At 36.3% G+C, this 18,018-nt stretch overlaps 1 protein-coding gene across 3 annotated transcripts in view; it reads right to left on the minus strand.

The window, feature by feature from the left end:
- Nucleotides 1-1,624: 1,624 nt before the first annotated feature.
- The window catches only part of SCRN3 (secernin 3), a 30,266-nt gene continuing 13,872 nt past the window's right edge, over nt 1,625-18,018 (minus strand). For 2 of the 3 annotated variants that reach the window (XM_028122895.2, XM_028122890.2), the window contains exons 6-8: nt 11,353-11,515; nt 10,219-10,399; nt 1,625-2,151 (exon numbers count right to left, since the gene is read on the minus strand). In XM_028122895.2, coding sequence (XP_027978696.1) covers nt 1,981-2,151; nt 10,219-10,399; nt 11,353-11,515 — 515 coding nt within the window. In that variant the 3' untranslated portion in view covers nt 1,625-1,980. Of the gene's footprint in view, nt 2,152-9,860; nt 9,964-10,218; nt 10,400-11,352; nt 11,516-18,018 lie in introns of those variants that run through there. The other variant, XM_028122897.2, reaches the window with a different exon arrangement.

The following is an 18,018-nucleotide window of genomic DNA, read 5'->3' on the forward strand; positions in this document are numbered from 1 at the left end:
ATGAATGGACTGCTTACCCTTAGTTTCCTCATATATTAAGAGAGAGAAAAGAGGTATAGGGGTTGGCCAAGGGTCTTCATGATTTGGGGAGAACCTAACACTGAACCATATGTAAGAGAAACACGGAATTAACTGAGTACTTGGGACAATTATCTTTTCTTTTGTAATGGCAGCCCTGTATTAGACAAGAGCAAAATGAGGCAGATTATGGTTGTTATGAGAGAACTTTTAAAAAAATTTTCTTTTTTTTTTAAAGATTATTGATATGAGGAATTCTTAATCTCAGGAAACAAACTGAGGGTAGCTGGAGTGGTGTGGGGTGGGAGAGATGGGGTGGCTGGGTGACAGACACTGGGGAGGGAGGGTATGTGCTATGGTGAGCGCTGTGAATTGTTTAAGACTGATGAATCACAGACCTGTACCTCTGAAACAAATGGTACATTATATGTTAAAAAAAAAAAAAAAGATAGTAGGAAGGGAAAAATGAAGGGGGGGAAATCGGAGGGGGAGACGAACCATGAGAGACTATGGATTCTGAGAAACAAACTGAGGGTTCTAGAGGGGAGCGGGGTGGGGGGATGGGTTAGCCTGGTGATGGGTATTAAAGAGGGCACATACTGAATGGAGCACTGGGTGTTCTATACAAACAATGAATCATGGAACACTACATCAAAAACTAATGATGTAATGTATGGTGATTAACATAACATAATAAAATAAAAAAAATAAAAAATAAAAGATTTTATTTATTTATTTGACAGAGACACAGCCAGAAAGGGAACACAAGCAGGGGGAGTGGGAGAGGGAGAAGCAGGCTTCCCGCCAGCAGGGAGCCCAATGCTGGGCTCTGGGATCATGACCTGAGTGGAAGGCAGATGCTTAACAACTGAGCCACCCAGGCACCCTTAAAAAAAATTTTCTTGGGCATTCTTTAAATATAATGATCCACTACTTTAGTAATAATCCTAATTACAGTGATAGCAACCAATATATATGATAATATAATCAAATATCTAAAATAGATATTTCTAGAAACCAATAAATAGTGTTATTTTGAGTTGGATTTTTCTTTTGTTTACATTTGCAACTTTGAGTCTTGGTAATCTCTATGTAACTTTAACAAAGTTTTATAAACTGGGTAGATATTACTCATTTATAATGTTCATAATACGTTATATACTCTAATGTTCATAATACACTGGCAATCCTATCATTTGCCCCTATCTCACTCCTGTTACTATTTTTCCTGAGTGAACAGAAATAAAATTTGAGAAAGATTTGAGACACAGAAACAGTATCACCTAAGGTCTTGGTTCCCTTATCCCATTCCTAATCCCCAGACAAGCTCTTCTAAAAATATTAAAAGCTTATAAAGGTGCATACCTGAAAAACTGCTTGATAATTAGAGCTAAAAGCTCACTGGTCAGCCATGTCTTGACAAAAAGCATGTTTGAATTTAATAAAAGTGTATTTGAAGAATTAATACACTATAATAAGATAATGTGTAAATCTAGAATATTTTGTTAGAGATGATTAACATGTACCTAATGAGAAAAAACTCATTAGTTGAGAAACAATATTTTCCATTACTAAAGAAAAATCTACTTTCTTGCTGTAAATGAGAAAATTATTTGAGGACAATACATAACTATAATAAACATAAATCCATGCATTATTTTAATATTTTATGCTTCATAAAGAATTGAATATTAAATTATTATAATTTTTAAAAAGGTATTATGGCTAAAAAAAAACAACACAAGTAAATACCTGAAATACCTCCTGGCTATCCCATGATATACGTGCCTAATTCCAATGTTACTTTCTTTCTCAATATTTCAGCAAGGCTGTATGTAGTTCTAATAGGCCATTAATGTAAATGCTATTAAAGAATAATCAGGTCTGCTAAATGAGGTTATATCATTTACCAAGATGACAGATTCTGACTTTGAAGAAGATTGCTGACCATTTATATGACCACTAAGGACTAATGTTTGACTTATAAATTCTAATTTCATCTTTTGCACACTGAGGAAAGAGATTAACAACTTTATCCACATCAAGATGCTTGTTTTGAAGAATTGATTCCATCTCTTTGAATAGTTCTTTCTCCAGTTTCCTCATGTTGTCCAACAGGGGTTTGGCTTTTTCCTAAACAATTAAAAAATAAAAATAAATAAACACATACACACACACATACAAGTCTAACCAAATTCCAACTCACCTCTACAGACAAGATTTATTCATTCTTGTTTCCACTTCTAGTTTGGTTCCCCTCCTCTTATTCTTTAGACATAGAAGGAATGAAATTCTTTGGGAAAAATCATTGTTCTAGATTGAATTAACCCCAATTTATTAGGTATTTTTAGTAGAAAAGATAAGAATAACTGTGTAGGATTAGTCTATAAGCAAGAAACTTAGAAGACAGATAACAGGACCATTGAAATTATGATATTATATATGGGGAAGGTTGCTGAAAATTGAGGCTAAGTTTTTTTTTATAAATCTTTATTTTGAAAGCTTTATGATATAGCTACTACAAATAGTTGACTTAAACATCTTATTTTGATAGTATAGCTTTAAGCAGCATTTTTGTCATAAGTAATCAATTTTCGTGTCACCAATGTTCCTTACTCTTCGAGGCTAAGATACTTTTATGAAGTTGGATCTTCTATATTTAAAATCAGGATTATCAGATTCAACAAAGGAAAAAGAATAGCAGTATTCAAGGGAAAGAAACTAAAAGACATTTTCTCAATGATTCCTCCCTATGATTTCTCTCTGTTTCAAGAAGGGGGCAAATGGTCATGACTTTTACAGAATGAAGCAATTTTTAAGTTATTGATGAATTACCACAACCAGTTACAGGGTAGGTACTGAGAGAAAAAGTGTGTAAGAAGAAAGTTATCAGAAAATGAGCTTGGGGGGTGCCTGGGTGGCTCAGTTGTTAAGTGTCTGCCTTCGGCTCATGTCATGATCCCAGGGTAGTGGGATTGAGCCCCACATCGGGCTCCCTGCTCGGCGGGAAGCCTGCGTCTCCCTCTCCCCCTCCCCCTGCTTGTGTTCCCTCTCTCGCTGTGTCTCTCTCTGTCAAATAAATAAAATCTTTAAAAAAAAAAAAAAAGGAAAGAAAGAAAGAAAGAAAGAAAATGAACTTGGAAGTTTTCCTTCCATTTCTATTTTTTGGAACAGTTTCAGAAGAATAGGTATTAATTCTTCTTTAAATGTTTGGTAGAATTCCCCTGGGAAGCCATCTGGCCCTGGGCTTTTGTTTGTTGGGAGATTTTTGATGACTGCTTCAATTTCCTTAGTGGTTCTAGGTCTGTTCAGGTTTTCTATTTCTTCCTGGTTCAGTTTTGGTAGTTGATACATCTCTAGGAATGCATCCATTTCTTTCAGATTATCTAATTTGCTGGCATATAGTTGCTCATAATGTGTTCTTATAATTGTATTTCTTTGGTGTTGGTTGTGATCTCTCCTCTTTCATTCATGATTTTATTTATTTGGGTCATTTCTCTTTTCTTTTTGGTAAGTCTGGCCAGGGGTTTATCAATCTTATTAATTCTTTCAAAGAACCAGCTCCTAGTTTCGTTGATCTGTTCTACTGTTCTTTGGGTTTCTATTTCATTGATTTCTGCTCTGATCTTTATTACTTCTCTTCTCCTGCTGGGTTTAGGCTTTATTTGCTCTTCTTTCTCCAGCTCCTTTAGGTGTAGGGTTAGGTTGTGTATTTGAGAACCTTCTTGTTTCTTGAGAAAGGCTTGTATTGCTATATACTTTCCTCTTAGGACTGCCTTTGCTGCATCCCAAAGATTTTGAACAGTTGTGTTTTCATTTTCATTGGTTTCCATGAATTTTTTAAATTCTTCTTTAATTTCCTGGTTGACCCTTTCATTCTTTAGTAGGATGCTCTTTAACCTCCATGTATTTGAGTTCTTTCCGACTTTCCTCTTGTGATTGAGTTCTAGTTTCAAAGCATTGTGGTCCGAAGATATGCAGGGAATGATCCCAATCTTTTGGTACTGGTTGAGACCTGATTTGTGACCTAGGATGTGATCTATTCTGGAGAATGTTCCATGGGCACTAGAGAAGAATGTGTATTCTGTTGCTTTGGGATGGAAAGTTCTGAATATATCTATGAAGTCCATTTGGTCCAGTGTGTCATTTAAAGTCTTTATTTCCTTGTTGATCTTTTGCTAAGATGATCTGTCCATTTCAGTGTGGGGAGTGTTAAAGTCCCCCACTATTACTGTATTGTTGTTGATGTGTTTCTTTGCTTTTGTTATTAATTGGCTTATATAATTGGCTGCTCCCATGTTAGGGGCATAGATATTTACAATTGTTAGATCTTGTTGGATAGACCCTTTAAGTATGACATAGTGTCCTTCCTCATCTCTTATTATAGTCTTTGGTTTAAAATCTAATTTGTCTGATATAAGGATTGCCACCCCAGCTTTCTTTTGGTGTCCATTAGCATAGGAAATGGTTTCCACCCCCTCACTTTCAATCTGGGGGTGTCTTTGGGTATAAAATGAGTCTCTTGCAGACAGCATATCGATGGGTCTTGTTTTTTATCCAATCTGATACCCTGTGTCTTTTGATTGGGGCATTGAGCCCATTTACATTCAGGGTAACTATTGAAAGATATGAACTTGGTGCCATTGTATTGCCTGTAAGGTTACTGTTACTGTATATTGTCTGTGTTCCTTTCTGGTCTATGTTACTGTTAGGCTCTCTCTTTGCTTAGAGGACCCCTTCCAATATTTCTTGTAGGGCTGGTTTCATGCTTGCAAAGATACAAATGTAGGGATCCGAAGGGGTACGTGCACCCCAATGTTTATAGCAGCAATGTCCACAATAGCCAAACTGTGGAAGGAGCCCAGATGTCCATCGACAGATGAATGGATAAAGAAGATGTGGGGTATATATATATATATACACACACACACACACACACACACACACACACACACACACACACACATATACACAATGGAATATTATGCAGCCATCAAAAGGAATGAAATCTTGCCATTTGCAACGACATGGATGGAACTGGAGGATATTATGCTGAGTGAAATAAGTCAATCAGAGAAAGATATGTATCATATGATCTCACTGATATGAGGTATTCTTAATCTCAGGAAACAAACTGAAGGTTGCTGGAGTGATGGGGGGGTGGGAGGGATGGGGTGGCTGGGTGATAGATATTGGGGAGGGTATGTGCTATGGTGAGTGCTGTGAATTGTGTAAGACTGTTGAATCACAGACCTGTACCTCTGAAACAAATAATAAATTATATGTTTAAAAAAAAAAGAAGATAGCAGGAAGGGAAAAATGAAGGGGGGGAAATCGGAGGGGGAGACGAACCATGAGAGAATATGGACTCTAGAATTCTAGGGGGGAGGGGGTGTGGGGAGGGGTTAGCCTGGTGATGGGTATTAAAGAGGGCACATACTGAATGGAGCACTGGGTGTTATATGCAAACAATGAATCATGGAACACTACATCAAAAACTAATGATGTAATGTATGGTGATTAACATAACATAATAAAATTTAAAAAAAAAATGAGCATAATTTTAAACATTTGAACCATTATGGCACAGAACTCCAAAAAACAAAGATTCTTAACCTTAATGTGCACTTTAAAATCAAATTGTATCTACTTTTTCTGAAGAAATGCTACTTTACATATCAGTGGGGAAAATGTATTTTGTCTACAAATGGTATTGGAATAATTTAGTCAGCTCTTGGAAAACAGAATCCCTATTTCATAACATACAGAAAAATAAATTTCAGACAAATTTAAGAACTAAATATTTTTTTCAAACACACATATACATACTGAAAAAAAATACAGAAGTTATCTTTTTATTTATTTATTTGACAGAGAGATACACAGCAAGAGAGGGAACACAAGCAGGGAGAGTGGGAGAGGGAGAAGCAGGCCTCCTGCAGAGCAGGGAGCCCAATGCGGGGCTCGATCCCAGGACCCTGGGACCATGACCTGAGCCGAAGGCAGATGCTTAATGACTGAGCCACCCAGGCGCCCCAGAAGTTATCTTTATTTTGAGGTGAGGTTGGCCTTTCAAGCATAAAATCAAGATGCCTTAATGGAAAAGACTAACAAATGTAATTGACTAAACTTAAAACTTTTCTGTCAGACAAAAAAGTTAAACAATAAGCTGATGAAAAATCTGCAATATAACAGACTCAAAATTCACATATTTTTGCCTCTTTGAGGCAAAAGACAAAAACAACCAACAAACAATTGAACAATAGGCTAAGGAAAAGAAGAGGCAAGTCATTTAAGAGGAAATACTAATGGCCAATAAACATATGAGAAGATTTTTAACCACATTAGTAATCAAGAAATGTAAATTAAGGGGCGCCTGGGTGGCTCAGCTGGTTAAGCAATTAAGCAGCTGCCTTCGGGGGCGCCTGGGTGGCTCAGTTGTTAAGCGTCTGCCTTTGGCTCAGGTCATGATCCAGGGTCCTGGGATCAAGCCCCACATCGGGCTCCAGGCTCCTCGGGAAGGCTGCTTCTCCCTCTCCCACTCCCCCCTGCTTGTGTTCCCTCTCTCGCTGTGTCTCTGTCAAATAAATAAATAAAATCTTTAAAAAAAAACAAACAAACCGGCTGCCTTCGGCTCAAGTCATGATCTCAGGGTCCTGGGATGGATCCTCCCATTGGGCTCCCTGCTCAGCAGGGAGCCTGCTTCTCCCTCTCCCTCTGCCCCTCCCCACCGCTCATGCTTGTGTGCACGCTCTGTCAAATAAATAAAATCTTTAAAAAATGTAAATTAAAAGTAGCATTGACTCTCTCTAAGACATTAAAGTAGATTAGAACCAGAGAAAGACAAATACCATATGATTTCACTTGGATGTGGAATCTAAAAAACGAAACAAACAGCAAAAATAGACCCATAAATACATAGCAAACAGATTGATTGTTGCCAGAGGAGAGGGGGGTGAGGGGGTGAGCAAAATGGGTGAAGAGGCTAGGGAGATACAGATGTCCAGTTATGAAATGAATAAGTCACGGCGGGTAAAAGGCACGTAAGGAATATAGTTAATGGTATTGTACTAGCATATGGTGACAGATGGCAGCTACACTTGGGGTGACATAGTATAATGTATAGACTTGTCCAATCACTATATTGTACACCTGAAACTAATGTTAACATCATGTGTCGACTATACTTAAATTTTAAAAAAAAAGTAGACTAGAACCCAGCTCTTTGACACTTCCCTCAAATTCTATTGTCTTTCCACTACTTTCTGTTGTCATTCAACATTTACTGCCTATTAAGTAAAGCCTAAAACAGTAACAACAGCTTTTAAATTTTAATTTCAGTATTACTTAGAAAAATGTCAATCAGCAATTTAAACAAATATTTAATAATAAGTCTACAAAACCAACCTTCCAGAAGCAGTATTGAGGGGAAAAGGAAGCTGACAACCCTTGAGAACTATAGTAAGCAATTAGTGCAGTGTGGAGGCTGCTCAGGGAGGAATGAGGGAAAATCCTCCCAGAGCAGAGAGTCTTGAAACATATCACTGAGAAACTTGAGCATCAGGGCAAGAGGAACCAAAGGGCTCATCATTCTTCACAGAGCTGTGCTGAGTCTGGAGGGTAAGCCAAGCTCAGACAGTGTATGACACCATGGCCAGTGGATTGGGCTCTCATCAGCACACTTAATGGGCTCCTGGGACAAATTGCTTGCCTCTCACTCCAGGCCACCAGGCTACAAAAAGTGTTTACACTCGAAGTTTTTTTTAAGATTTATTTGAAGGAGGGGAGGGGCAGAGGGAAAGGAAGAGAGAGTCCTAAGCAGACTCCTCGCTGAGCATGGGGCCCACACGTGGCCGATGCTGGGCTTCATGTCAGGCTCAATCTCATGACCCTGAGATCACGACCTGAGTTGAAACCAAGAATCAGATGCTGAACTGTGTCACCCAGGTGCCCCTACACTCAAAGTTTTAATAAATAAATAAATATAATATAAAAAATATATTATTTTAATAAAATAAATAAATATAATATAAAAAAATAAAGCAAGAATAGTGTCAAGAATTCACAGCAAATACCAGGTCTGGACAGAACTATCTGCTTTAAGTGTAAGCAAAGCAGGTGGGGGAATGGCAACCATGCAAACATACTACAGACAAAAGTCAATAAATAATTACCTGGAGGACAATTAATTTAATTCACTTTATGTAGAAAGAATGTAAATGTATATACCTTGATGAAGTACAAGGAATTATAGGCAATAGAGTATAAACAGGTGAGAAAAGGTGTAAGATGGCCAATATTTTCCTTCATTGAAGGAAGTGAGTTGATGGTTCTGTAAAAAACCTTTAGGTAGCCCTTCCATTTCCTTCTAGTCTATTTTTTATCTCTGGGGCAGAGAGGGAAGAGGGCAAGAGAGCTGAAGAAGTATGGATATTATAAAATTGTCAATCTATGTGTGTATCTATCTGTCTCCCCCAAAATATATCTGCTTATTTCTAGAGATGAGATTTTGGATGACATGTTAATCTTCTATAATGCTTACATTTAAAAATCACAAGCATTTATCATTTTTTTTAAACTCCAACTCATTATTATTATTTTAAGTCTAAGGGGTGTTAAGCACTTTCCATTAAAATTAATCTAAGGCTATATGATTCAGAATGTTATGTAAGAGACTATGTTAACTGCCCTCCAGTAGCTTTGTCATTTTTGGTGTGAGATATAAACGATGTAAGCTGCTTAAACTCCCTAAGTCTCAGATTCTTTATCAGTAAAATGGACATAATAATAGTAGCTACTCATAAAAATGGACATAATAACAGTAGCTACTCATAAAGAATGTGAAGATTAAATAAAATATTCTGTGTAATGGTACCATGATGCTGTTGGATAGTAAGTGCTCAGTAAATATTAGGTACTGTTATTACATTTAATATATTAAATTTCCCTAAAAGATTCACAATGCATTTTTTTTTACTTTTACAAACTTTATTTTCCGTCAACCTTTCCCATTTCTATTTCCATTTTGTTTGCTTTGTGGAAGAGCAGCTTAAGACCGCTCAGTGGTTGTTCCTGCCCATTCAGTGGCCTGAGCAGTGGGAGCTGCAGACCAGTCTTCAGTGGCCGGCTGGGCGCTCCAGTCCTCAGTGGGGAACTGCTGAATAGGCACCGGGGGCACCTGCACGCCTTCAGACCAGTCTGCGACTTCAGGCTGAGTAGCAGTGAACTCAGGAGCTGGAGCCGTCCATTCACCCTGAAATTCCTCCTTGGTCACAGCCTGTTCAGCAGAGGCCTGCTCTTCCTTTTCCATCTCTTCAGGATCTCTGTAGAAGTAGAGATCAGGCACGACCTCCCATGGGTGTTCACGGGAAATGGTGCCACGCATGCGCAGAACTTCCCTGGCCAGCCTCCACCACATCAGACCCACCGAGTGAGCTCCCTTGTTGTTGCAAGGGATGGCGATCTCCACATAGTGCAGAGGAGAGTCGGCGTTAGAGCGATGGCAGGCAGGTTAACATAGGACGCCTCTGTAAGAGGCTGGTGGTCAGCCCTGGGCTCAGTAACCACCAGCAGTCTCGGCTCCCGGCAGGCTGCCTGGATTGGGTTAGTGAAGGTTCCAGGAGTGAAGCGGCCGGCAATAGGAGTGGCTCCGTAGCAGCAGCAAACTTCAGCACAGCTCGCTGGCCACTATCCCTGGACGATGGGACACTGACATCAGCTGGGTTTTCAATGGCAACAGTGGCACGAGCCACCAGCAGAAGCTTCTCCCAGGTCCTCTTCAGATTTATGATGTAGATACCGTCACTTTTCCTTTTGTAGATGTACTGTTCCGTTTGAAAGTCAAGGTTGGTACCCCCTAAATGGGTTCCTGCTGCAAGGAATTTGAGGACATCTTCCTCCTTCATTTGCAGGACATCAAGGGCTCCGAACATTGTGAAAGTTTCCCTTTAAGTTACAACAGGAACGCAAAACAACGCTGTATGAACACTTCCCTAGGTAGCGCGGAAAGGCTCACAATGCATTCTTAACCATTATTTTTAACCTTCAATTACAGGTCTATAATCTAAACATCTAAACTATTTTTAAACCTATTTTTAGATGAAGGAAGGAAAGAAAGCTGAAATTCCGAAGTTCAAAATGTGGATTGAATCATACTTGAAATCATTCTTAATGATAAAACAGAATATAATTTAATCATACCTCCTTTTTATCTATTATTTCCAAAGCCTGTTGATGTTTTTGGTAGAGTGGGTGTCTTCTGTCAGGCTTAAACTGAAAACGTGGCTTCTTTTTAACTGGATCTTCAAGTGCAAATGTTGGTGAACTGGTATCCAATAGTGGTGGAATATTTGGTACAAATATGAAAGGCTTAAAAATGGATCTAGAAGAAAAAGTCTTCATTAAATTGGCTTGTGGGGATATAAAAATATTCAGCATTATTCTAAATCTTTTAAGATTTCCTCTAGTCTCTATTAATTTGTTACATACTAGTCGTTCCTGTCATACTACTTATACCCGTGTCTGTCTTTCCTGGTACACCGGGCTCTCCTTTGGGGCTGGGGAGCACACTTTATTCAGTATCCCCATGAACCTAACAAAGGGGCTGGCACAGAAACAGTGCCAAGTGAAATTACAGTTCATCATTTTCTACTGCAAACTCCACAGTTGAAGGGTAAGAACAAGCCTCAGTGTTACAGATTGAGGATTAGGATTTGGAATGAAAATCAGCAGCAGTATTAAGGTATTCATGAGTCTCATTCCATCTTCTTGAAAATATCTTTAATAACATGAAAGACCATAACACTAGGAGATAGTGACTATAAGATCATTTCTAAATGTAATGTACATTAAGTTCTATGAGACACTAATGACTAAAGATAGTCTGTACAAATCCTGCTTTAGATATAACTTCAACTACTGATAGCTTAAATTTTATATGCATGTATTTTATAGATATGAGTAGATAAGTAACCATCTAAATCCAGCTCAGCTACATCATTTAATCTTTTTACTGTTATTAATCATCTAATGTTGTAATACTGAATCTGCAAAAGAAAACCATATACTTTTCTTGACAATTTTAAATATATTTGGGGAAAGAGAGTAGGGATAACTGCATACAAGAATCTATTAACATATTGTCCTATAAAAATGAGAATAGTTATGGCAGTTATGTACATATGGAAATGGCAAACTACAACCTGAACAGAAAATGCATCCAAAAATTATTGTCATATTTGTGTAAGAAAAATTTAGCCTGGCAAAATCACCAACAGACTAATGACTACCCCACTCCTTGACCCCTTGCTGGTTTACAATATTCTATGACTTTACCTCTCAGGATCAGGAGTCCCAGTAAAGAAATGAATGCAAGGAAGGCTGGAGTCTTGAGGTAAAATAGAAACCATGCTTGCAGTGGTCAGGAATTCTCCCTCCATATTAATGCCACTTGGTTTATCTCGGAGAATTTCCATCATTGTTTCAAAAGTTATATTTCCTAGGGAAATCATTTTAAAAATCATCAAATACATATGAATTTGTAGATTGATATACTGTTAATATGAACTGCTTTCTCTATTGATAATATATAACATGAGATAATGATCTAGGTATAAATTAGAGATTGACTCTAAACGAACCCTGTATCATAAATATTAGATTAGCTTCATTCCACTGTTGTAATGAAGATTTTTTTAGAAAATATAAAATACAAAGTCTCAAAACCATTTATCAGGTAAAATCGTAACTTCTTAAGAAGGAATAAAAAATGCAAAATATGCTCAGTCTTGTTGCCCTTAACAAAAATTTTTAAGATGTATTTAGTTAGCAGTGAACTGACAATATCAGTAACTACTATCTGAGTCTATTCATTCTGGGAACAAACTATTAAGAGAATATTGTGCTTGGTTTCCAATATTATACAAGATGTTCTTTATAAAATAATATACTACTTTTCCTATAATAATTTCTGTACCTGACTTTAATACCCTTATCTGAAAGTGTGAATTGTAACCAGAGTGGGAATGAAGGAGACAAAACACATTATTGGTTAATGGAATTTTTATGAACATAATTCTGCTGGACTACTTAAAAAACTTAAATGTCCATTGTGTGTGATGAAAATAGATGGCATTATATTTTGTTTTCTGTTTTCATATGTGAAGTTTGATATTTTAAGGAGTTTTTTTATTTTAGAAAAATAGAAAAAATCTATTTTATCTCTGTAGCAAACACAACATGACCATTGTTACAGAGAGCCTCAGAATTCCATATTTGCAAGGTATTTCCACCAAAAAATTTAAAAAGCCAATCATGCCTTCAGACAGCTCTGCTCCCTGCTATACATTTCCATAGTCAAAGATGTGGTTCCAGATCTAACTCCTAATGACAAGATGAATAATCTTATCCCTACACAATGCAGTCCTCCAAAAGTAGCCCAAATACCTTCTTCTAACATGTCATAATTCTCTTCCCAAAAATTTGACTCAGTTCCCCCTGAATCAAATTAAAACTCCTTCAAATGAAAACTTACCATTAAGCTTAATTGGAATAAGGTTTTCCTTTCCTATAAGCATTCCTGATCTTTTGTATATATTGGTCCTATCTCTGCCATTAGATTATAAATTCTCTAAAGACAAGAATGGGATTTTTCTCTATTTAGTTCTCAATTATTCAACACATACTTATTGAGCATCTACTAAATGCCACGCACTGTCTTAGGAAATGGAGAGACCAGAGAGATAGATATTGATGCACTTTGACATAGATATGTAGCTCTGTGAATGTAAAGAAGTGAAAGTCCCCTGGTCCAATTTCAGTTGGGATGACCACAGTTAACAATTCAAAAAAGGATCTTTCCTGAAGAGTTTCAGAATAGGTTTAAAAGCCTTCCTCTGAATAAATACAAGAAATTCTCATTATTGAAAGAAAATGGTACTAGAAAATAGCCATTTAAAGCAGCACATTTAAAATAAGAATCAAAATTTCATGGTAAATAGCGGAGGAAAAGGACTGATTAGGTCTTTAAAATGAAATAATAATATTACAAAAATAAATTTATATAAGCTTATAGTTAACAAAATTTAGGTTAGAATTTTAATATGCTAATTCTTAGAACAATGACCAAATCCAGTGCAATTTTTCCAACAAAAGTGGTAAGAGAATGTAACTTTAACTACTGCAACATGATCATAAAGATAATTTTTGAAAATTATTTATTGAGAAAGTGAGAGCATGAGTGGAGGGGCAGAGGGAGAGGGAGAAGCAGACTCCCCGCCAAGCAAAAAGCCTGACTCAGGACTTGATCCCAGGGCCTTGAGACCATGACCTGAGCCGAAGGCAGACAGTTAACCGACTGAACCACCCACTCGCCCAAAACATACTAATTTAAGTCTTTGTCTGATGAAGCTAGTTTGTGGATACCAGTGGGTCACTTTCTACTGTCTGCTTTCTCTTGGTTTTTCAGTCACTTAGTCTTATTCCTTGGCATGTCTGATAATTTTTTATTGAATGTTGGACACTATGGACGAAAGTCTGTAGAAGTTCTTCATGATGTTTTCCTCAACAGAAGATTTAATTTTCTTCTGGAAAACAGACAGAATATAAGTAGATTACCTATTGATCCAGTTGAGACTGGTCTATTCCCTATGGTAGCTTTTCTGCGGTCTCAACTGAAAGTCTGGGATGTTTCCCAGGCCTCTTCCTGGTTGGCTATTAGATCTAAGTTTTGTCCCTAAGGCCTTGTGAGATTCCCAAATCTCTACTTAGCTTTTTAGGCTCTTAGCAACTACTTTTGTCTTGATCTCTCAGTATCTCATCCTACATTTGTGCTGCTTAGAAGTCAAAAATTGCTTTAAGGAGAAATTGTGACATAAAAGGTCAGGTACTTCTCAGAGTACAGCTAATCTTGTCTCAATCTCTTGGATCTAGGCCCTCATATCCTAACTGTTTTGGGTGTTCACCGATACCTTCAAACAGTTGTTTTTATTCCTCCAGCTTTCATAGTTATTCTGGGGGGGAGGTTAGTGTAATACTAGTTATTCCTTGATAACCAGAAGCAGAAGTCCAGCTCAGTGCTTTTAACCACTCCACTACTGAGCCTCCCATCAGTCCTTTTTTACCCTCAAGTAGTATCAATTTTTCAATAATAGTAACGAACATGATAGACCCATATTATAAAAAGTTGAGCTAAAAAAAAACTCCCATAAAACATATAGTTCCTGCCATCAGATATTTTCACATACTTTATATTGGAAATATTTAACTATTGCATTAAAATTCATTCTAAAGAAACAAATAACTTTCATTTAACACAGTTCGTTGACCACAGGTATTTGTCTCCTCTCTCCTAATACCCTACTACAATGACAGTAAAGGAATAAAAAATGAAATCACTCACAAAGACAAAGAGAGCATGAAAAGCAAGAATTTCCTCCCTCCATTCCCATGATATAAAGGAATAATTAAAAGAAAAACGCTTACAGCAAGTCTGTACTCAAAATGTGATTCTGTGACATTTAAAATTAAAATAAAATTGACTTCCATATAAAATAATCTAATGTTACACCCTCAGTCAATCATATACGTTACTATTTCATGTTAATAGCAAATTTTCCATTTCTCCTTAGGATAGCTATGACTTCAAATTCAAGAAAAATAATTTATAGATAACTTGTTATAAGAACAAATCTTTCATTAATTTTGAGAAAATGCAGGAAGAAAAAAAGAGGGTGTATCTGAAAACAGCCCTTAACATTAAAACTAAACAATAAAGCAAAAGCCTACCATCCACACCTATCTATCAGACACATAGCTTCTGCACCTAGTGAGATTTTAAAATGATTCAAATCTAAATTCCTATAAATGGCAAGTTTTAATGAAAACAGTGTCAGAACCATAACACTGCGATAATACAGGTATTATGAAAATGTTTTCTGTATTCAAAACCTACAATTCTCAAAATGAAGGGAGGATTTACATGATCACTTGAGTAGGATAGCTATAAGTAATCCACTAGCAAGCATTGAATAAGTACTGAGACTGCAGTAGCAGGGTTCAGTAAAATGAATGCAAAACACAGGGTGCAATTTCACTGCAATTTAAACTAGTTATTTAAAATACATGAGTGAATATAGATACAATTTGGATATACATGCAGCACAGTTAATAGCTATCAGGTAGCTGGAAAGAAGAAGGGTAGGCTCTTCCATCTAGAAAAATCATGGGAAAAATTAACTATAATGTACTACTAGACAATTTTCTATGAAAGTATTGGAAAGACATTTATTCTTTTGGCAAGCACAGAAGGCTGGATGAACTGTACATTATACTTGGGGAGAAAAAGAAGTTTCAGGTCAGATGCAACTCTTGCTATAATCATGCATTCATTTTAAATCTATATATAATCCAGCTATTTTGTAGTTAAAAATAACAGAATTAATTACTATGATGCAGTGGCTAATTAATTTATAGTTACCTCTATTTTTTTCTTTCTTTTGTCCAATTACCCGGTTAAACCCTAGGATTCTTGACATTTTCCTCCTCACCTTAATTATGTATTGTTGTTCTTCATTTTTTTAGGAATACTTCCTAATTTATGTCCTGAGCCTCTAAGTTATTGCCAGAAAAAGTACACAAGAGTGATCTTTGTTAAATTATCTGTAAGTTACAATTTAATTTAATTCAACTAACAATCCTTTGTTAACTTAATCAAAAAATACATATTAAACACATACAACATACTAGTGCAAGACACTGAACTAGGTGCTGAGAGAAATATAAGCTCAAATAAGAGAGTCCATTTTTTTCAGTTTCATAGAGGAGATAAATGAAGAGTACAGTTTCCTCATTTGGGAAATGAAGATAATACCTACTTCACATAGTTCCTTACAGAAGATAATGCAATCACTTAGCACAGTGTCCAGCCCGATAGCTTTTAACAAATGGGAATAGGTACTGCTGCAACTGCTACTCAGTCTCTACTTTTACAGCAATAATAAGTCTAAAATTCCTTAGAATAACACATTTTAGCATTTTCTACATACCCATCTACATGGAAAAAAAGACAGTTTAAATAACCTATTTATAAAATGCCTAACATTAAGAAACCTTATTAAAAAAACCTTTCACATGAGGGGCGCCTGGGTGGCTCAGTTGTTAAGGTCTGCCTTCGGCTCAGGTCACGATCCCAGGGTCCTGGGATCGAACCCTGCATCGGGCTCCCTGCTCAGCGGGAAGCCTGCTTCTCCCTCTCCCACTCCCCCTGCTTGTGTTCCCTCTCTCGCTATCTCTCTCTCTGTGTCAAAAAATAAAATCTTTAAAAACATTGACACAAAATGTTTTCTGTCATACCAAATAACTGATTACTAATGTGTTTAATGAATACCTAAGAAGCAAATATCAATCACTGATCTATCTCTAAGTAGTTGCTTTCTGATTGGTTTACAGAACCATTTTATCCTTCAAGTGAAGGAGAATATATTAGTCACATATTTTGAAGTATTAATGGAATGACCCATTTAGTCGCTAACTGCCACCCAATAACCTAAATAGAAGTTACTTTTCCAGAGCTATATGGAAGCAAAGGGACAAAGATACAGTACAAGTTTTTTTAAGAGTTAGTAGTAACCAAATATAAAAATGGAAAAAGATATATTAATAAACACGCAATTTGAAATTACAATTTTTCAACAAACATAAGAATGTAAGAATAATTAGACATATGAGAATATTTCTAATCTCACTAGTAAGAGATTTCTATTTTAAAATAATAACATGCCATTTCTGCTACAAAATTTATCAAGGCTGAACAAAAATAATATCCTATATTGATAAGTATATTAGAATGGCACTCAGATATTGCTGATGGAAATTTAAATTGATGCAACTTTTCTGATGATCATTTTGGCAATGTTTTCAAAAGCTTTAAAACATGCATATATTCTTTGACCCTACATCCTACTTCTAGAAACATATTCTAGGAAAATAATCATGGATGGGAATATAAATAAGCTATAAGCATATTATGTAATTTTCAATAATGAAAAACTAAAAACAACCTAAATAGTGGGAAATTTTTTAACTAAATTATGATTCATACAACTAATCTTTACTATATGATGATTAAAATATAACCATATAGAAATAAACAAGATATCAAAATAACAGAAAATTATGCATCTGTCAAAAATATGAGAAAATTGGGACTATATTAAAATAGAATTATCTACATTATATATTGCTAACTAAAGAAAAGTTATATGCCGAAAAGTGTGTGTGGCATACTACCATTTCTGTAAAAAAAGAGAAAAAAATTATACATATTTGTTTCATTAAGTATATATTATCTCTGGAAGAATATATAAGGGGTTGCCTATGGAAAAAAGAAATTAATATCTAGGGACAGAATAGAAGGAAATGACTTCACTGTGGATTTTGAATCATGCGAATATATTTCTATAAATAAAATAAGGTCATAGAATATTAAATGACATAGGAAGGAGTTCTGCTTTCAATTAGCTGAATAAGCTCCTATCAGACCAACCCTCCCTTAAATAACAATAAACTTGGGACAAAATATAGACTACCTGAAGGTTCTTTACAGTGAACAAAAGCAGGAAAATTCTGGAGGGAGACATGTGGAAGATGGGATGAAGCACAGGATAAATTTCCTATTTTTGTTTTGGCTTTAGCCCAAGAGAAGGCCTCCGTCAACGCTGTGCAATATTGTGCAAGTATTTACAGAAAACCTTCGGCTTTCTGGCCTGAAGAACTAGAGGTCAACCACAGGTACTAGAAAGTGAAGGAAGAATCCCATAAAAGATAGAGAGGAAAACCCCCAAATTCTGTGCAAAAACAAAACAAAACAAAACAACAAAAAAACCTGCCCAAATTCCCATCTGTTTTGTGAATCAGCATGTGGGGCACACTGCAAGCAGCACAGCTAAAGATAAAAGAACTGAGCTGAAATTTGAGCTGCCCACCAGTAGAATCTGCAGGTTG

Source organism: Eumetopias jubatus, unplaced genomic scaffold (assembly GCF_037043125.1).
Source record: "Eumetopias jubatus isolate StellerSeaLion01/CBP00866 unplaced genomic scaffold, mEumJub1_p1.0 scaffold_3, whole genome shotgun sequence".
Taxonomy (NCBI): Eukaryota; Metazoa; Chordata; class Mammalia; order Carnivora; family Otariidae; genus Eumetopias; species Eumetopias jubatus.